The sequence below is a fragment of the Oryzias melastigma genome, linkage group LG19, assembly GCF_002922805.2.
Source record: "Oryzias melastigma strain HK-1 linkage group LG19, ASM292280v2, whole genome shotgun sequence".
NCBI classification, from domain to species: Eukaryota; Metazoa; Chordata; class Actinopteri; order Beloniformes; family Adrianichthyidae; genus Oryzias; species Oryzias melastigma.
The window spans coordinates 3442534-3464631 of record NC_050530.1 but is presented as its reverse complement, the minus strand read 5'-3'; the positions used below and the strand labels follow the sequence as shown (position 1 = coordinate 3464631).

The 22098-nt window shown below is 39.2% G+C and overlaps 1 protein-coding gene across 1 annotated transcript; it reads left to right on the top strand.

Moving 5' to 3' along the window:
* Positions 1-204: 204 nt before the first annotated feature.
* tut1 (terminal uridylyl transferase 1, U6 snRNA-specific) lies at positions 205-8380 on the top strand. The gene is made up of 10 exons (XM_024284629.2): positions 205-439; positions 3064-3254; positions 3318-3524; positions 3593-3707; positions 3803-3930; positions 4270-4496; positions 4566-4675; positions 4993-5115; positions 5290-5382; positions 7141-8380. Exons 1-10 carry the CDS (start codon positions 364-366, stop codon positions 8214-8216), a joined length of 2346 nt encoding a protein of 781 aa, XP_024140397.1. The 5' UTR covers positions 205-363; the 3' UTR covers positions 8217-8380.
* The last annotated feature ends 13718 nt before the right edge of the window (positions 8381-22098 follow it).

Genomic DNA, 22098 nt, shown 5'->3' with positions numbered 1-22098 from the left:
AGAAAATATATATTTTTTCTTTAGTCTTAAAATTCATTTTAAGTTATTTCTGACAGTCAATGTGGAGCAAATAGAGAAAAAAATCGACTTTTCTAGTCTATTTTACACGCTAGAAAAGTAATATTGCAGAGAACTTAATAAAAACCACTCAAGTTCTATTTTTGCACGTTCGCACAAGAGGAACGTTTAGAAAAAGACACTCAAATCCACCCGGACACATTTTAGAGACGGACCGAACGCAATCCCAACGCTGGAGGGAGATTTGAGAGGCGCGTGCGGGCGCGAAGGCGTTTCCGAACTTGGTTTATGGTTGTAAAACTGACATTTTAAAGCTTCGTTTTTGCTTTTTATTTTAACATCGTCATGTCGTCGGACGGTGATATAAAGACAAAGCCAAGAGGCTTTCAATGTGTTCTGTGCAACGTCAACCTACCTAATAGTGAGTTAGCGAAGCTAAACTGTTTTCTTCGTGGTTACTAGCTAACATTTTTTTGGTTAATATTAATAAAAAATAATTTAAAAAAGACGTTATGAGTTATTCCCGTTAAAGCGTGTTTATGTTCACAAATTGTTTACAAATATTTTATTTTAATCACTTAAAATGTGTTTTACTGCATTTTTCATCTAATGCACTTCGGATAAACTTAACTTTTCTCTCTCTCTCTTCCAAATGAGAAATGATTTAAAAGATATGAATTCTGCTCTATATGCGCCAATCTAGAGACATTTTAGGTTTCACAGAGAATTCTGGGAACTTTACAACATTGAACTCCCGATGGAGTGTACTAAGTAGCAAAGTAATTTGGACACAGTGATTGTTTAGGGGTGCACATTTGAGTGCTGCACCATAGTTGATGCTCATGCTGGGCAAAACCTTTCTTGCATTTTTCTACAGATCACCTTGATGGGGTTTTGTCTGGTTGTGGTCAGAATAATAATTTTTAATGCATGTTGTTCTAATTCGAGAGAGAGAGAGAGAGTTTGGTGTTTGGAATTGATTGAAATCTCTTGATATTCAGAGTTTCTTTCACTGAATCTAAGCGAACGCACATGTTCTCAAATCGAGCCCACACTATGATCAGCCCTCCACCAAACATCACAGTTGATTGAATGGGATCAACCGATGAGGACTGTTCTCTTTTTCACGCTTCAAACCAAAAACCAAAGAATCCGACTGGGCTTTAATGAGAGCAGCTCATTCTTTAATACATATTTGTACTTCACACCTAAAAGTTGATCATTTTGAATCCCTTCTATTCATAAAAATGTCTGGATAGATCAAATTCAACCATTTGGATGGATGATTATTACATACTTTTGGGCAATATATTATAGTGTTTATTCTGAGGATGTAAACAATGATATATATAGAACAATCAATTGAGTGTAACATCATTATTGGTTAAACACTACAGATTCATACAAGATTATGTTGGTCAAAAGGTGTAATATCAACCAGGAAGTAAATAATCTGTTTAAATATTACATTTTTAGTTAACCACAAAGAACAAAATGGTCTCTAAAATGCCGGATTTTTATGTTTGAAACTGTTGTGTCAAAGATAATTTTGCAGATTTGAAATAATTCATAAAGTTGGAACATATATCATTTATTAAGTCAGGTTTATAAAAATGTGAAGATTTTGTAGAACGGCAAACTTTATTTAAAAGTAAAAAAATAGAGAGGTGCTAGAAAGCTTTCATTTATATATATACTGTATATGTATATATATATATATATTTTACTTCAGAATAGGGGGGAATTAGATTTAAAGTTTCTCTGATTACTTTAACACAGACATGTTTTTCTTTTGTTGGCGTAAAAGTTTACAAGGTTGTATAAATTAACTTTTATTTAAAAAAAAAAAAGTAAAAAATGAAACTTGATGAATATTTTAGTGTTGTGATGTGTGGACTTACGTTATCACCTGAATATGTTAATTTTAAAATAAACAGAATTTTTTTTTCTCTTTTCTTTTAAAAAAAAGAATTGTCCGTAAGAAATTAATGCCATGAGCGGCATTAGCTACCCGCCCTCACCCTCACTGCCCACCCATATGCATCCCCGCCGCCGCCTGCGCTGCTTGCCGCTATGCTCCATCGCCACTCTCGACGGCCACCTTTGACCCGATCTCACTTTATTAACAGCCACTATGCACCCCAAATCCCCCCCTTTTCCTTCTGTTGAGCTGATTTAAGATATATGTGAAAAAATGAGGGAAAAAGCTCTTTTTTCAAAATGGCGGCTTTTCTGTTGGTTTTATCTCCATGGCAACCATTTTATGTTTTGTTCACCTGAGGTCACCGAACAAACTGACGTTAGTTTCGTAAGAATCGGCAAAGGTACATTTTTGGGTTTCCTTAGCAACAGAGATTATTTGCAAACCACGCCTACATTCCTTATGTATTCATATCCTATGTTATAATAATTGTTACAGCTTCAGCCTGGGATCACCATATTTAATTTTTATAGTAATCCATATAAATATGTGCGTTCATTAATAGTGCGCCACTTTTGGTAGCTCGCCACGCGCATAGCGTTCAAAATCTACAACTTCCAATAGCAATAATTTTTCACCATTTGCTTCCCAGTGATGCCTGAGAAGTTAGGAAACGATTGATGGGAATCCCGAGGACTAGTTTTTGTTTGTAGCTGGTACTAATTTTTTTTTTTTTTTTTAATTCAAGATGGCCGCCTCTTCCCAAGGTCAAAGAAACGTTGGGGGTCGTTTTAGACTGAAGCTAGCGGCATGTGCGGGAAATTTCGTGAAAATCTGACAAACAAAATGTTTGTTTAGTCATATGTAAAAATAAGCAAATGTCTGATTTCTAAACAAAATGGCCGCCATGCCGTAGGTTGTGGAGTCATCGGATAATAATGGATATCCCCACATATATTTTTGGGTTCTGTTTGAGTTTCTGCTGAAAGGCCTTTTCATTTTGCCCTAAACACCAAATGAATCATAAATATCTAGATTGTTTTCACGTTTAGGCCTCAGTTTCTTATTGCCACATCGCTGAATCTTTTATGTACGGATTCCTGAAACGTCTGTCTGACCTTTAGTGCCGAGTGTGAATCAGCACGTGAAGGGCCGGAAGCACCAGACTCTGAGTTCTGTCCGAGCCACCCGGAAAAGCCACGAGGAGCACAGCGTCTTCGTCAGCGGCACCACCCCCGACGTCTCTCAGTCGGACCTCACGGAGCACTTCCAGCAGTTTGGGCCCATCGCCGACGTCATCATGGATAAAGAAAAGGTCTGAACAAGCGGGAGTTTGATGGTTCGAGTCCCCGAGAGTAAACTCTGTCTGTTCTCGCAGGGAATTTTTGCCATCGTGCAGTTCACGGAGACGGAGGGCGCGCACGCCGCTCTGACCTGCGTGGAGCATCTGATGAAAGGCCTGAAGCTCAGGGTGAAACCCCGAGAGAGGAAGGAGTTCAAGCTGATTCCAAAGAAGAAGAACGACGCTCAGAGCCTGGAACAAATGTTTGAGCGCCTCAAACCGGAGCTGTGTCAGCTGGCGTCCGTAAGAACCCGCACTGGAAACAGAAACCTGCTCTGAGGCTGAAACTGAAGCTGAACCTTCTCCGTCAGGTGGAGGCGCAGATGCAGTACGTGGTGGAGCGGCTGCAGCTGGGAGAGCACGAAAAGAAGGCCAGGGAGTTGCTGGTTCAACTCCTGCAGGAGGTTTTTGTGGAGTTTCTCCCTGGTATTTCAATTCAAATCAAACTTTATTAATGCGATGAAAGAATGGATTTATTACAGCAAATGTTTTTATTCTTCTGGTTCTGCTTTTCTGTGCAGACAGTCAGATTCTGCCGTTCGGCTCCTCAGTCAACACGTTCGGAATCCACTCCTGTGATCTGGACCTTTTCCTGGACCTGGAGAACACCAAGATGTTCCAAGCCCGAGCCAAGACCACCACAGAACAGGTTTGACCTTTTTTTTTTTTGAGATTTCTTGTCTCAACTGGCCTTACGGGAGGATACGGACTGACGACGACGAGTCATAGCGAACATTTGTAGAGGAAGTAAATGAGATTCAGGCATGTTTTCATTTACACCGCCTTCCAAATTATTTCATTTATTTTCAATGAATTTCGTGGATGATATCGTGTCTCGAGTCTTCTATCTTGGACAATGTATTAAAATCTTGGATATTTCCCAGTGTATATCACCATGTGTTTGATGCTCATCCTTCAATTCTAAATTGTGTTTGAGCACTTCATAAATAAAGTTTAGGATGACGTTTTTTTTCTGTTTCACCTCCAGGTCGGTGAGGGAGTTTCTGACGACGGTCGCTCCGAGGACTCCATCTTGTCCGACATCGATCTGACCACAGCCTCCCCGGCCGAGGTGCTCGAGCTGGTGGCGACCATCCTCAAGCGCTGCGTCCCCAACGTGCACAAAGTGCACGTGGTCGGCACCGCTCGCCTTCCTGTCGTCAAGTTCCTGCATCACAAGCTGAACCTGCAGGGCGACATCACCATCAACAACAGGTCAGCGGGGGATAAATCTTGTTGTTCTTAAGGTGGTCCCACATGAGAATGTTAAACTGTGTCTGACAGGCTGGGAGTCAGGAACACCCGCTTCCTGCAGCTGTGCTCGGGGGTGGAGGAGCGCCTCAGGCCTCTGGTGTTCACCCTTCGATTCTGGGCCAGGCAGAAGAAGCTGGCTGGTAACATGCTCTTATTTTGAAATAGCCATTTTTTGTGTGTGTTTGGGTTTATAACCTGTTTTTGTGTGAAAATATCTCCTGGCTGCTATTGAATTCTTTGACCAGCAGGTGTCAGCAGAGCTGCACCGTCCTGGAAACACAACCAGGCTTTTATTTTGAAGTGAACGTTTGGCTCAAGCTGTATTTTTGACATTAAATGAAAATGTTAGGCATGCAATCTTACAGATAATTCATAATAAATATGAACTCTGTTAAAGTTATTTCAGAAGACAAAATGGGAAACGAAACTGCAAACACACTCACTTTTTTGTTTGCAGGTAACCCGAGCGGCGCCGGCCCCCTCCTCAACAACTACGCTCTGACCCTGCTGGTCATTTTTTACCTGCAGAACTGCGATCCTCCCGTTCTGCCCACAGTGGAGCAGCTCAAACACATGGCCTGTAAGTGCTGCCTTCCTCCCAAGTGCTTTTGATCACACACAGGAAGTGCTCTTCAGGCTGAGAAAATAAAAGTCCAGTTGTGGACTGTGATGTTTGAAATTCTTTTATGGTTTTGGTTGTTACATTTTTTCTTTTTAATGTAACTTTTCATCGTTTTTGTGTTTCTGTGTGCAGGTGAGGAAGAGGAGTGTGTGATTGAAGGCTGGAACTGCACCTTCCCCAGTCAACCCATCGCTGTGCCCCCCAGCAAAAACACGCAGGACCTTCGTAAGTGACCTTAGAGGAGAGTTCAGTCTCATTAAGGCCGTGGTCCTCAACCTGGTACCGGTCCGCAGAGAAAAATAACAAAACCTACATTTTTTCAGTTTTAGGAAGTTTTATTTTAAAAAACTGCTGGATTCTTCCCACCACCTCTGACTCCGAATTTTTACCCCAGTATGGTACCGAGTTAGGGTACCGGTACTGACCGCGTCTTGAGGACCAGCCCGCGTCAGGTACCAGTACCCTAACCTAAGTCAGCACCGGGCGCAGTACCGCATCTGGTGCCGGACCCGACCCTGTACCAGAGTTGTTAACTAATGGAAACTGGGCCCTGACTTGGTTCCGAACGCAAACTGGTACCGGGTTAGGGTACCGGTAGGACTACTAGGTTAGGGTACCAGTGTGCTTAACATTCCAGTACTGGGTTAGAGTACTGGTACCGACCGTGTCCCGAAGACCAGTTTGCATCTGGTACCGTTCCTGGACGCGGACTGGTCCTCAGTCCGTACGGTCGGTACCAATACCCTAACTCAACACCAGACTTGGTACCGCATCTGGTGCCGGACCCGACTCTGTTCCAGAGTTGGCAACCAATGCAAACTGGGCCCTAACATGGTACCAAACACAAACTGATACCGGTAGGCCTATTGGGTTAAGGTACCAGTGTTCTTCACATCCCGGTACTGGGTTATAGTATTGGTACCGACTGTGTCCTGAGGACTAGTCCGTATATGGTACCGTTTCCAACACCCTAACTCAGCACCAGGTTGGGGTCTGACGCGAGCGGGGCCCGGACGTGGTACCAGACACGAACAGGTACCGGTAGGCCCACCGGATTATGGTACCGGTACGCTACACGTCCTGGTACTAGAACAGTTCTGGAGTTTGGAGACCCGTGATTTAATGGGAACAGCCAGTGCGTTAAAAAACGAGGAGTTGTTCGTGAGAACGAGTAGATTGGAAGAGAAAAGAGTTTTTGACTTCAAACAAAAGAGAACTTCATTTAACTGACAAAAACTAAAAACTTTAATAAAAATTGATTTATTGTGACATTTGTCCCCACAGACCATAATAGTAATAATAAGTACATGTTTGGATTTTCAGAATAGCTTAAGGTATGGAGAAGTTATGATTGCAGAAAGTTTGGAGAAATCGTTACAATTCATTTCAATGGCGAAAATTGCAGCAATATTGTTGAATTGCAGAAAAACTAAAAGTTACAGAAGTCGGCAACAATGTCCTTAACTTGCAGAACATTTTGATACTTGAATAGAAATCAGATGAAAATCGCAGAAGTCGCAGTCGGACAAAAACGGACGGAAATAAAAAAGAAGAAGAACAAAAAAGAAGAAGAATAGTTTGATTGGATAACACAATCTAACTAATAATGTAGAATATTCAGCTGTTTAATGTTACGACAATGTTGCCAATAAAGTTAGTTCACATTGATCATTGATCATTTTTAGAAAATACTTTTAAGTTGGCGTTTGATTTTTTTTTAAGCAGGTTTGGGTTAAAGTAAAACCTATATCACAATTGAATTGTTATTTCGTGAAATCTAGTCCACAAATTGATAAAGTTTAGAGGAGCTGCAGATATTTTAGAGGATAAAGATAAAAGTTAAGGGAAACTGGAGGCTTAAAAACTCAAACCCGTGTGCTCACTTCAGCCGCGTACCGGTCGGTCCGTTCAAATATCATCGGTTTGGGACCTCTTGTGACTTTCGATGAGCTTAAATCCAAATGTCTTGTCCTCCTCCTGCAGCTTCCCTTCTCGCCGGTTTCTTCTCCTTCTACGCAAAGTTCGATTTTGCCGTCAGCGTCGTGTCCTTGAGGGAGGGCCGCCCACTTCCTGTCGTCGATTTTCTGGGCGAAAGCAAAGAGGAAGAGGAGAACCCGTCCCAGAGCAGCCGCCAACACCCCAAACTGGGTCCCATGACTCTCCTGGATCCCTTCGAGCTCTCCCACAACGTGGCGGGAAACCTGAACGAGCGCTCCCACCTCAACTTCCAGCGGGAATGCCAGGAGGCGGAGAAGTACTGCCGCAGCCTGCAGTACCAGCACAAGTCCGCCAAGGGGAAGCCGTGGGGGCTGGTGCGCCTCTTCACCCCACACGGGGAGGTCTCGCTCAGCAAAGCGGAGCAGCTGAGCATCAGCATTCCTTTCAAGTCGACGGCGCTCCCCGAGGCCACGCGCAGTGAGCTGCACACGGCCGGAGACGACTTCCGGCGTCTGTGGTTCCAGAAGGTTCTGTCTGCCGTGGAGCAGGTGTTCAAAAGCGTCCTCCAATGTCACCTGACGGTGTCCTCTGGCGCCGCTTTAGGGGAGGAGCCAGCGGAAGGCCCAGCAGCTTCCACCGATTCCTCCATGAACGACAGTTTTGACGGCGGTCCGCCTCAGGATGCGGTCGTGGTCGGCGCCAAGAGGTCGCTCTCTCCAGGCGGCGAGACTTCAGCGTCGCCTCAAGGGAAGAAAGCGAGGCTGATGAAGAGGGGGAACGCCCCCCCATGGGTCTGCACGCAGGAGTACGCCGTGTGGGCCGGCAGGAGGAAAGTGAAGCGGGAGCTCCTGAAGGGCGGCGACGGCGATGTCGGCGCCGAGGGCAGCAGCGCCGAGCTGGAGTCCAGGGTCACGGCCCACATCAGGGAGAAGGAGGCCAAACTAAAGGAGCCGCTGCAGTTCAGAGTGCAGCCTCACATGGTGGGGGGGACGGAGAGCACCAAGGCCGTGCTCCGGCTGCAGCCCAGCAGCGACAAAACCGGAGCTTTCCACGACTTCTTCCACTTTCTGGAGGTTTTTCTACCCAAGATGGTCGACACGCTGCTGGAAAAAGATTTGTGACGGACTCGGAATAAACCAGAGTTAAGATGGTTTAAACGTTTGCTTTGTGTCAGTGTTTCTGTTTTCATTAATACTGTATATTTGTACTGAAAAGTGATTTTTGTTTCCGAACAGCTTCATAAAGGCTGAAACTGTTTAAAAATAAAACTATTTTGGTTGAAGCAGCTGTGGTGGATCATCGATTCACTCAAGCATCACATTTTACTTCAAGACACACTCTAATGAAAATGCTTAGAAAATAATGATTAAAACAGCATTTTTTAGTATTTTCTACATTGGGAATCAAAAAATCCAGTTGGAGAAACCTTATAGTTGCCGGCAGCTCCATTCTGATGCATCTACTTGTAGCCAATAGATCCATGTCCATCTTTGTTTTCTTCATCCGAGCTGAAACTGGCTCTAAACTCTATAAGGGGGGTCGAACTCAATCGCACTGGGGGCCAAAATCCAAAACACACTTTAGGTCGCGAGCCGAACAGGATCATCATTTATTGAACACTAAAACTACATTTTTAAAACTAACTTTTTAACATAATCATGAACTAGATATATAGCATTGCCTGCAATAATGCCAGTGTGAATGCTGTAAGCTGAATTTGGCCGCTAAAGATGCTATTGCTGATCGCTGAGGATGCTGAAATTGATAGCTGAAAACGATTACGCTAATAGCTGAAAATGCTGTAGCTGATAGCTAGCTAAATTATTAGCTAAATGCCAAATTAGCCAAAAAAATTGAAAAAGAAAATTGAATTAGCCAAAACAGCTAGCATGTAGCTAAAAAAAACAGCTAAACTTCAAAATAGCCTAAAGAACTGAAAAAAGCCAAAATTATCCTAAACAGCTAGCATCTAAATATTAGCCCAACTCCGAAACAGTCTAAAAAGCAAAAAGCCTAACCCCTCAAATATTAGCCAGACGCCAAAATAGCCTAAAAGAAATCATAATAAATGCTAAAATAGTCCAAAAAGTTAGCAGAATGTCAAATTTTAAACTTTAAAACTGTAACTTTTTGACATAATTATAAATAAAACGGCAGGAATATTACTCCAGAATTAATCAACTTAAACCTTAACTTTCAATATTTCACTCTACATAAAAATATATTTTGTCAAAATTATACAAGTTAGAAATGAGCGCAAGATAACATCGGGTCATTAATAACAATAAAATAAAATGATGTGGAGGGCCGGATCTGGCCCCCGGGCCTTGACTTTGACACGTGCTCTATGGCTTTAATGTTAGCTTGTGAGGTGCTATAAGCTAGTGGAAAAGGGTCAAATCCAGGGTTCTCAAAGTCAATTTACTTTGGAGCCAGAAGGTTTGAAGGCGGAGTCTGGCTGAAGCTGGGCTGTACGGGGTTCCATTTGTGCCAAAAATATGTTTTTGCATCCACTGTCTGTCCATGATCCATTGTCTATGTCTACGGAACAAGTTTATTGAACATTTGTTCATGTCTATGTACTACTAATCAATATCGTCTGTGTGTCCTGTGAAAAAGCTAACGACGCTAGCAACTGTTGCTAAGGACTTTTCTGACGACCAGATCCAACGACACTAACAAATGCTAAGTTTTAAGCATAAAGCTGAAACACTACATAGCAAATACAAAGCTATCATCAAAGAAGCGTGGACACGCAGCTGATGGGAGATTAGCGAAGCTAACTTCCGCATCAACAGTTTGGTCCACAAGAGTGTTAGAGTAAGACTGTACCATCATTGAACAGATTTTCTCTTGTGACTCTGGACAGATCCATCTTTCACAAAATTAGTGAAGCTTTTTTTCAAACTTGGTTTCTTGTTTTGGTCAATTTGTTGGATTTTTGCACATTTATTTGAAACATAGGTATTCTTTTATTTTATTGTACTAGGTATAATGACAAAGGCATTCTATTCTATTCTATTCTATTCTATTCTATTCAAAGGCTTTGACATCTGATCGGTTTTGCTCTGGGAAGATATTTCTTAGCTTCAAATGCCATTTAACTTACAATCTTTTTGTTTTGAATTGTTTGAATAGACCATAAAAACAGGCAAACGGGAGAGCCTGTAAACAAAGGCATGATGGGAAATAAGTGCAGGCTTACTCCTCAGACAACTCAAATTCCTGATGAACTCCAGAAGAAAGAAACGCAGAAACTGGCTTTAGAGAATGTAGTCCTACAGCAGAAAAGAAGAATAAAGGTGTTTGCTTTGATTCCTCTGGCTGCCTAAAACACTTGTTATTAAGTCACGTCTTTGCTGGTAAAGACAGATGAGAGTAATTACTCAGGGAGGCAGTCTGCTTTATTACAGCAGGACAAGGTGGAGCTGAGTGATGCACACGGCTCCTGTGAGCTGATAAACACCATTCGTCTGTTTCTAATGGTGAAATGCAGACAGCCAGCTGCCTGGACAGGAGTCAGCTGAGGAAGAGCTTCCAGAGATCTTATGTTCATCCAACGCCGTTTCAGTTTGGAGATGGGATATGGACGTTTGATGAGGCGGAACGGTTTAGGATCTGTGTTGGTATTGGAGCGCTTTAGTGCACAGAATGGCTTTTCCTGGAGAATTTCAGGAAATACCTCAAAGGAGAGTGTCTTTAAGACAATTGGTATATATGAGATATGGACTGAGTGACCCCTCCCCCCTGGTGTTCCAAACAGGAAGTGCCCACTGGCTCCAAGAATTCAAAATCCCATAGACCTCTATGGAGAAATAAACATCAATTCCTCAGTCATTCTATTTCTCAGATTAACCATTCTTACTTAGATACATTTTTAACATGTTTTTGATCATTCTAAATTGTTCATATATATATATATATATATTGGTTGTGCAAGTTGCTCAAGTTCTAAACTGGCCAATCAGATGCCTCCATAGAAGTATGTGGTTGAACGTTTGAAGCATTTGATTGGCTGATTCTCCTTCTTACAGTGGAAGGGGTGTGGCCTTCCAACAAGCTCACTCCTGATTGGAGATAGTACTCGCCATAGAAACGACGACTCGGACCGACTCGGACCAATCACTGCTGACTGACCATTTCTGGTTCCAACATGGCGCCATCCATATTGCGAAAATATGGAATTGACTTCATTTCGTTGATATTTTCTAATGTCCGAACTCTCTAATAGTGCGTTCATCATTTTCTAGTGCTGTCCGAATCCACAATTCTAAAATCTAGTGTGCTAGAAATTTCCCAGAAGTCTTAGCGAAAAAACAGTGTCCATCGATTCTCACTGCATTAGTAAATATAGACCACAATGCATTACGATCAAAAGGTTTTTGAGGATAAAAATGTAATTCTTTAATAAACCATCCATATTTTCATCATCATAACACAGTGGAGTCATAAATAGACTTTATGAAATGTTTGTATTTATTTGATTTTTTTACATTGTGAAATCGGTGAAGTCATATCTGCTATTTAGAAAAAAGGAAGTGAGGAAGTGAGGAAGGTGTCCAAATTGCTTTTAAAATCCCAGTCCCAGTTTTTCCCAGTCTGTGGCCTGATACCAGGTGGGCCAGAGGCCCAGAAGTTGGGGACCCCTGATTTAATGGGAACAGCCAGTGTGGAGGAAACTTGTTAGATCCGATGGAATAAAGAAACGTTTGTCAAACCTTTTCAAGAAAAGAAATACACACTGGAAAGATGTGTGGAGAGGAGTCTGCAGATTCTCAGCTTGTTACCTTTGATACAGAAACACACTCTAATCAGAAACTTAAGGTAGTGATGTCAGGTTTCATACCTAAAAATGGACAAGATGTTCTAACGTAATCAAGATGTTCTAACATCATGATAGAAGGCCCTGGCAAGAAACAAACAAATCTGTACAAAGATTGTTTGGTAAATGCCATGGATGAAAACTAAGGAGTAAATGTATAATTTCCATTACATGTCAAAAACCATGACTTGGGGAGACCCAAAACAACAAAAAGTGACACAGGGGGCCTGAACCACATGTCCATATATTGGCAGTGAGAATGGGTTGGCATAGTAGCAAAATGTTATTATTGCTTCTATAAAAATCTCATGGGAGTCAGAATTGTTCCTTTTGATTGAAAATAAAACACAAAACTTACTAATTTGGTTGTTTTTCTGTCTTATGTTTGTTTTTGTGTATTTATTTGTTCAAATAAACCAAGGAAATTTTTTTTTTTTTTTACTAAGCAAATGAAAAAAAAAAATGAAAATTTTTGACTGAACTCTATGAACTCTACATTTACAAAAGCCTTACAGATTTAATTGGAAAAAATGAAATACATATGCTAATTAGAAGTCCCCAACCCTTGGGATGTGGACCTTAACCCGGTATCAGTTTTGTGTCAAGTACTGTGTGTCAAGGGTTGGTTGTAGACACCCAAAGTACCAAAAAGTGACCTGGAGGGGGCCTGAACTATTCATCTGTATACTGTGTGACGAGTTGAGAGTAAGAATTTGTTGTTCTATTAGCTGGAACCAGTCTGCCCATTCTCCTCTGACCTCTGATAACAAGGCATTACCTTCACTCACTGGATATTTTCTCTTATTCTGACCATTCTCTATAAACCCTAGAAATGCTTGTGGGTGAAAATTCCAGTAGATCAACAGTTTCTGAACTACTCAGACCAGCCTGTATGGCACCTATGACCATCAACGTCCCCTCAATCGCCTTTCATCCCCAGTTTGATGCCAAGTAGATCATCTCGACCATGTATGCCTAAATATATTAAATTGCTGTCATGTGATTGGCAGATTAGAAATTTGCATTAACGAGCAGATGTGCCTGATAGGGTGGCCAGTGAATGAATATTTGTCATGGTGACAATCTTACCCCTAAATGTTTAATATTTCATGTTTACATGAAGATTTAACACATTTGTATGAAACTGAACATTCGTGATTTTCCTGAGATTTTTCTGGAACATCACCTAAACATCAGCTACAACCACACACAGACACTCCAGGCTTCTCCAATCTCACCGAGCCCTCCGTGTTCAAAGGTGGCCCTGATATACGACCGCTCTCCTTTACCTCTAAGCTTTGGAATTACAGTGATTGATTTCAAAACAGGAGCTTTGTTTGCTCTCGGCCAAAACCAAGAAAACAATCCCTGAACCGGCTCGTCTGTGGAGACGGAGCCATTTGCTTCAAGTTTCATTTCATCAGAGAAAGCAATCTGTTGGAAGGAGCGAAGGCACAGGCAGTCACAGGTGTCTTTACTTTGTTTTTTTCCTTTTTGTTAACGACCAACTGCTTTCATATGGCCAATCTGCTGTATTTACTATTAAAACCATCTGTTGGTGGTTTGTTCTTCTTGGAGACCTCTGAGTTTTTCTTGTTTAATTTAAAAAAAAAATCAAGACAGTCCCGAGAGTTTTGAAATCTGATCAGCTTTTTGGGAACCGTCGTCTGTTTTCAATCTGTTGTGAAGCGTGGATCCACTGAGTCACATCTGCTGAGATCTCACGCCGCCATGTGTCATCACATCCACAGCCAAGTTTGGCTGCGTGGATCTGAGGGAGCAACACTTTTGTAAACGAGAGAACATTTTTCATCGTGTTCAGTCAAAAATAATTATTTTTTTGTCTATTTGAACATTTAAATAAACAAAAACAAACAGAGACAATTATAAGTTTAATGTTTGATTTTCAATCAATAAGCTGAATTTTGACTCCCATATGATTTCATTGTGGCTACACATTCTCACTCCTAACTTTATGGACGTATGGTTCGAGAATCACTTTTTGACATTTCGGGTGTCCCCAACTTGACGTGCTGGCTATTCCCGTTAAATCAGGGGTCCCCAACCTCCGGGCTCAAACTGGTACTGGTCCGAGGGCGGCTTGGTACCGGGGCCACAGACATAGAAAATAATGCTTACGCTAATCAGGGTCGTCAGAATGAGTTCCCTAATCATCACCAAAAAACGATGAGTAGGGGACACCCAAAGGGTCAAAAAGTGACGCAAAGGGGGGCCGAACCAAACGTCCAGATAAGACAAATTTTTGACATGCAGGCTATCCCCATTAAATCAGAGGTCCCCAACCTCTGGGCTGTGATATGGTACCAGTCCGAGGACTGCTTGGTACCAGGTTACAGAGAGAAAAAATCAGGGGTCCCCAACCCTTGGGTCATAGCCACTTACAGGACCACTACCCTAACCCAGTACCAGTTCCGCCTCCATTATCCCGTCTGGCAGTGTGTCCAGAGGGTGTCAGGATCTGGGTGTGGACACAGACAGAGGCAGGACGTTCCAAAAGGAATATTGTTTACTATTTTCTTTTGCTGAGTATAAACTCAAAGAGGCTGGAAGTTCTCGTAGCACTCGAGAATGCAAACACAAATCAAACACAGGTATCCCCCAACCCTTCCGCTCTCTTTGGGGTCCAGATGACTCCAACCACAAATTGTTCTGTGATTCATTCCATGTCAGTAAACTCATTTAGTTTACTGAGGAGTTTTAGGCTATTTTGGAGTTTAGCTAGTATTTAAACAATGTCATAGCTTTTTATTGGATAGTTTGGCATCTACTGAGGTTATTTTGTGTTATTTTGGAGATTAGCTAATATTTTAGCAATATGCTAACGTTTTTGGCTAATTTGGTTTACTGAGGACTTAAGGCTACTATGGAGTTTAGCTAGTATGTAAGCAATGTGCTAGCTTTTTTAGCTCGTTGGCATCTGCTGAGGTTGTTTTTTGTTATTTTGGAGTTAGGGTAATATTTTAGAAACATGCTAACATCTTTGGCTAATTTGTTATCTACTGAAGGTTTTTGGATAATTTAGAGTTTAGCTTCTATTTAGCAACATAACGTTTTTGTCTAATTTGGTTTACTGAGGAATTGAGGATATTTTGGAGTTTAGCTAATATTTAAGTAATGTGCTCTACTGAGGTTATTTTATATTATTTTAGAGTTTATCTTATATTTTAGCAACATGCTAACGTTTTTGGCTAATTTGGCATCTAGTGAGGTCATTTTATATTATTTTGGAGTTTATCTAATATTTTAGCAACATGCTAACGTTTTTGGCTAGTTTGTTATCTACTGAGCTTTTTTGGATAATTTAGAGTTTAGCTTCTATTTTAGCAACATGCTAACGTTTTTGGCTAATTTGGTTCACTGAGGAATTGAGGATATTTTGGAGTTTAGCTAATATTTAAGTAATGTGCTCTACTGAGGTTATTTTATATTATTTTAGAGTTTATCTTATATTTTAGCAACATGCTAACGTTTTTGTCTAATTTTGCATCTACTGAGGTCATTTTATATTATTTTAGAGTTTATCTAATATTTTAGCAACATGCTAACGTTTTTGGCTAGTTTGTTATCTACTGAGGTCATTTTATATTATTTTGGAGTTTAGCTTCTATTTTAGCAACATGCTAACGTTTTTGTCTAATTTGGTTTACTGAGGACTTTATGCTATTATGGAGTTGATCTAATATCTGAGCAACATGCTAGCTTTTTTTTGGCTAATTTGGCATCTACTATTTTGGGCTAATTTGGAGTTTAGCTCATATTTAAGCAACACGCTAAATATTTTTGGAAAATTTGCATGTATTAGGGATTTTTAAGCAATTTTACTACACATTTTTCAGGAATTTAGCACTCTTTCATATTTTTTTAACAAAATTTACAGTCTTTTAGCAAATTTAAGATTTTGAAAATAGATTTTGTATTTTAAGCAAAACTCTTTGGCAATAAAAGTAAATTGTGTCCCCATTTTCAGCAAAAAGCTTCAGCATCTTCAGCGACTACTTGCAGAAAAAAGCATTCACGTTAGCATCATCGCAACTTTTCTAGTTTATCTTGTAAGCGACCAACACTAAAAACCTTCCAAACAAGACGTTTTTTTTCTGTCTCGTGCATAAAAACAACAGTTTTTAGCATCTAGCTCTAAACTTTTGCATAAACCGGACAAATTCTACAATCTTCGCCACTGAAGCCATCTTGATTATTGCATAATGGCGGCCCGGCTGCACGAAAAGCACTCTGTCCACATTAGCGGCTCCCCCACTTTGACGATAAGGCGAAATAAAAGTGCAGAACCATTTCCCCCTTTCTGCCTGCGATGGCAGGAGATAGCGCTCGGATGGACTCCTGTGCATGTGTGTAAACTTCCTTCTGTGTGCCTAATGCAAAACAGGAGCAGAGAGGTGATTTAAGCTTGATTCCTGGTAGCAGTAAGTACATTTGCACTCAAATGATCCCTAAAAATGTTATGCACAAGTTTGTCAAAGTGAAGGAGATGGGAAAAGTTTCCAGAGACGGCGGCCTCCCGCCGGTCTAACCGTCAGGTGTGCATTAGCTGAGGTTTATTAGCCTGTGACAACTTCCAGCCTCTTATCTGCTTATGTTTCCACTGTTTACCCATAAACACTGGAGCAAGATAATGAGTTTGTCTTGACCATATTGTTGTCTCTTACCATTGACTTTTATGGGCAGAGGAGGGAATAGTGTAGAGTAGAATCGGTTCAGGACGATCACCGATAACAGATGTCTGCTACCTGGAATAATAAACGTTATTTGATGCAAAAGCTCAAATGATGTTACAAATAGTTGCTCAGAAATGGAAAGAACGATCAACGCTAACAGTTTTTATTGCGCTCTTATGAGCAGGTCGTCTGGTTTCTCTTCACGCCTGACCTCCGCAGACACGGAGATTTACACCTACAGTTATCTGTGTTTTTGACAAGGGCTTTGGGGCAGACGAAGACGAAACCACTGTTGTTTATGACTCAATAAAAAACACATGTAAGGCATTCATCATCCCCTCCTGGGAGATCTAACCAGGAATCTTCCTTTGATTCATTCGTTTAATCCGAAAACGTCTTTTTGCTGTAAGTTGAACCAAAATCAAGTTTTTTTTCCAAGTTTTCCACATAAAAACATACAAACTTGCATAAATATGAATATATATTTTCCTTTTTCTATTATCAAAGATGTTTGTTTCCTGAAAATTCTGAGCAGAAATCCAGATAAATCCAGATCCGTATCATTTCAATGACAGCAGATGGGATTCATTAGACGTGAACATTTTGTCCTTGAATTGATGAGAGAAAAGCAGCAGAAAAAAAAGGAGGAGAACTGACGGCGAGACGACGGCGTCAGAGCCAGAAACGGCAGCTGCTGTGGAGCGTTTTGTAAAAAGTGGATTTATGAATCCAAGATGGAGGTGAGGACGTCCACACTGACCCGGCTCTGCTGGAGGCTCCTAAAGTTCATATGTGAGCGCTCGTTATTTATAGAAGTTATAGTTTTAGGAAGGCTGGTGGAGGAAGTGTCATGATCTGCTGAAAACCTTTAGGTTAACCTCGAATTTCTCATCATTCTTTAAACAAAATATTTTGTCCTGAAGTCTCAGATTAGATTTTGGTCTGTTTTCAAGTTTTATTTTAAGGTAAAATCAAGAACTTGTGTCGTTTTCTACGACTAAGTTTCTGCAGAGCAGCAGGAGTTTATTAGAAAGTCCGCCTCACTTCCCATCATCCCGTTGTCTACACTCTCTCTCACTAGCTTACAGCCCCTCACAACCCCAACCTAAAGGTACATTCACACCAAGTCAATGGAAAAGACACGACATGAGGCGATCTGAAATCCTGCGGCGTGAAGGTCTATGATCAGCTCGATTAGAGGCGCAAATCGAGCGGTGCAGCCAACAATTTAAATATCTGAAGTTTGACGTTTCGCCGCGTCACATCTACCAATCAGGAACTCAGCTTTGGACTCGTGACGTTTTCAGTGACTCGATCAGCGGGTGGAATATTAGTCAAAAGCGAGCGTTTTTGTCCAGAACTTTTTCCTTAACCTGCTGGAGTCGCAGGTTCTCGGAGCTCATCCGGCTACACATCCGGGATACACAGATCGCCGGCTTTCACTCCCGCGGCGGAGCTCGATATGCCGGCAGACAGAGAGCCGCTGCGGGGTGCGGAGGCTGCCGGTTCAGGCCTCATCGAGATGTTTAAAAAAAAAGAAATAGAGATAGAGAGCCTTCAAACTCATACACAGAGACACAGAAACACTGTGGAAGCGGCCGTCATACAGACACGGCCCCCTATGGCGGCAAAATCTTTTAATAATAATAATCATATAAATCCAAACATGGAGACAGGATTACTGATGTTTTTGTAGAACTTTTCACAATAAATAAACCTGATTTCTCACCATCATCTGTGTCTTCATACATTCTAATTAAAATTTCCTTAAAGCGATCATACTGAACGCATTAGCTGGTAAAACAAAGAGATGCAGAAAACTGGATGAAGGTTTGGAAAATGGAGCAAAGAGCTTGTGGCACGAGCTTTTTCCAAAGACCACAAGTTCAGTGGCCTCGTGGTAGAGTGTCCGCCCTGACACTAGAAGGTCGTGAGTTTGAATCCGGGCTAAAGACTCCCTGCCTCCCTGTCTGAAAGTATTAAAAGGTTGAATTGAAGAGTTAAACCACCGAATAGTTCCCGTGTGCGGCTGAGTCTGCAACTCACTTCTCCCACAGGGGGTGTGTCAAATGTGGAGAAATATTTTTCGTTTAGGATCAATCAAATATTAAGCTATTAAGCTGATTCACAATGATTTAAATATAGAAATACGATTTTAATTTTCTTTAATATATGTCCTCCAAACGTATTTTCTAGGGATTTAATCTTTAAAAAAAATGTAAAATGACTTGAAAATGCTTTTTCTTTTCAGTATCTCAGGAACATGTTGGAGAAACACCTCAAATCTCTTAGGGAGCAGCTTCCAAACGATCTCCTGCTATTTCAACACACCTTCAGGTGCTTTAGTTGAGTCATGGCGTCTGATGAAGAAATTAGACGTTAATTCCAGATGTCATGACTCAACTTCAACACGACGTCAGCGAATAAATGAAAGCTTCATCCTTCAGAGGTTCAGAGCTGCTTTAGGTTCAATATATTATTGACATTTTTGGAAAAATCCTCCTTAATCTTATTCCAACAATGAACGATAACAACTAAACAGAGGAATCTGAGTAAAGCTTTGGTGAATAAGGAGAACTTTTTGGCCCAAAGACATCAGAAACTCATAAATAATTCACACTTTACTGATTGAAGCTGCATTTAAAACACATAAACAATGCATGAATGTTGTGATTAAAACAGAAAAGTAGAAAAAAAAACACCTGAAGCAGCGAAACAAACGTCTTTTTGATTCTTTTAGTACATTTTAATATCTTTTCTGATTTTTTATCATTTTGATTTGTTTTTATTTTCTTCCACATTAAATAATCATTTAAATGTTCTTGGTTTCTGGTGTGTTTTCTTGTTTCTTTGGGCCAAATCCACCAAATCTTGTTGTAAATTAGAATATTTTTGGTGTTAGTTGTTGGATTTTGCAGGTTATCAGCATTTGGATCTCCAAAAACCATCAATTTTTACCAAAAAAGTGCTGTAAATGTTGACATTTATTGAAAATACATTAATATTTTGTTGAAAAAAGTAGATTTAAGTTAAAAGATGAACAAAAAACATAAAAGTTTAACTTTGAAATATGTTTTTACTTAATAAAGTAATGATTCATGAGCACAAAAACAATAAATAAAAGGATTTATGAGCATTAAAAACAGGAAATCAACATGAATATTGAAATCTGTAATTGTCAAATGATTAAAAAAACAAAAAAATGAACATTTTCAATAAGTCTGGACCTAGATACTAATTTTTAAAAGTTTAATCTTAATTAAATAGTTCAATTAAAAATGAGTAAAATGAAAAAAGTTTTGGATACATTTTGGTTTAGAAGAAATGATTGTCTTGAAAGTGCCTTTCACTCTGTTTACACAGAGCGTGAACACTCATGCGCACTAAAACAGATTGCACTTGTAGGATAGGAGTGTTTTTTTTTTTTTGATTTTGCCGTCATGTAGTGAACAGCCGACCGTGAAGAGCCGAGATAAACAGAAGCTCCAGCAGCTCGTAAATGTCACTAATCCATTAAAGAGTCTGTGGATCTCAAACCTATAAGATATCTAAACACACGATGTGTTCGGATGAGCGTCATCAGTGCGTTTTTAGGATTCAAACAACTGTGGAAACGAGTTTCTCTGCAGGATAAAAACACATTTTTTTGACTGATTCATTTTGAAATCTCAAATTTAGTCTCTAATATTGTAGTTTGAAAGATAACTGTAAATTGTTCTGATGTTCTGAATCATATTTTTTATGCAGCTGCTTATAATTTAGGTTAAAATAAACATATAGTTCACTAAATGTGATAACTTGAGGTAAGAAACCGGTTTTGTTGCTCAGGCAACTGTGAAATTTGATGTTATATTTTTAGATTTGTGGAATATCAAGAGGATTTATGAGCTTTAAAAGGTTTATTTATTTAGAATTTGCTTTTTGTGATTGCAGTTTGGCTGAAATCATAAACAATGTGTTTAAATAATGTTTGTTCTCAAATGCACAGCTGAAATGTATTTTTAATGACAAGAGTAAAAATGTAAATATACTATAAATTCTTGGTGAAGTTACCATTTTGGCAGATAATCATCATTCTTAATAATAATAAGAATAATTATTATAATAATAATAATATGTTTTATTTGTTTGGCGTCTTTTAATGGACTCCAGGTCAACTACAGCAGAAAATATACAAAAAGAGTATAAGTGCAATATAAAAAATCAAAAAATAATAATAATGATTCTTGTTCATTAATGGCAATCTATACAATATATTCAATTTTTTAAGTAATAAAAGAAAAAAATAAACAACATAAAATTAAATAAAAGGAAACCAAACAAAACTAGATGAAATTAAAAGAATTAAGATAAAATAAAGAGAATAGAATAAAGTTCAAAAATTAAAATAAAATGAGACAAAACCCAACAAAATAGAAAAATAAAATGAAATTAGATCAAATGAAATGACATAAAATGAAGGGAAAATAGAATAAAACAAAACAAACTAAAACGAAATGAAATATTAATAAAAAAATAAAAAATAAACATCATGAAATAAAAAGAATTGAATAAGATTAGGCCAACAATTTAAAATAATTAAATTAAATATTAAAAAAAATAAATCAAAATTAAATAATGAAATGAAAAAAACAGAATGAGATGAAACCACCAAATGAAATAAAATAAAATAAAATAAAATAAAAAATGAACAAAAGGAAATAATAATACAATCTAATGAAATTGAATAAAATAAAACAAAAGATAGAACAAAATATAATAAAAATAAATTAATAAATAAATAAAAAGAGATGAAACCACCTAATTAAATTAAATGAAAAAAAATTAAACTAAACTAAATAAATAAAACACAATAAATTATATAAAAATAAAATAAAATAAAACAAAATATATTTTTATTCCTTTTAGGATTTTGATACAATAATTTAATAGATAGCAGCAAAAATCCCCCCAAAATTTAGGAAAAAAGGACTTTTAAAATGTTCGTTTTTTGACAGGACGGAAACAAATTCCTTAAAGTAACTAAATCCTTAAAAGTAACTAAATCTCTAAAGTAACTAAATACTTAAAAGTAACTAAATCCCTAAAGTAAACTAGCTTAGACAAACAAAAAGGGACTACTTTAAATGATTAAAATAAAAGTATTTATTCTTAAATATTTATGTGGACAGAAATCATGTTGGAAAATATGAAAAAGTGAAAAATTAGTGACTTTTGAATCAAATTTAGATTACATGGATTACTTTTTTGACTTTGATTAACTTTATCAATAAATCTTTGTCACCAGAAGTCATCCTAAGTGTATTTTTGATATAATCTCCAGAGATATCGATTGATAAACGGATTCATGACAGCTGTGATGGTCGCTGTCCGTGGTGCTGAAACCCAGAAAACATCATTAAAGCTGAAAAAAAAACAGACCCAAGACTCCTTTAGAGTCAATTCCACCCCAATAAAACCCAAAACAAACAAAAAACGAACTTTTTT

Coding starts and splice junctions, on each gene's coding strand:
- tut1 (XM_024284629.2), top strand. CDS start 364: ATGTCGTCGGACGGTGATATAAAGACAAAGCCAAGAGGCTTTCAATGT. Junction 3,931..4,269: donor CCAAGACCACCACAGAACAG/GTTTGACCTTTT, acceptor TTTCACCTCCAG/GTCGGTGAGGGAGTTTCTGA. Junction 4,497..4,565: donor GACATCACCATCAACAACAG/GTCAGCGGGGGA, acceptor TGTGTCTGACAG/GCTGGGAGTCAGGAACACCC.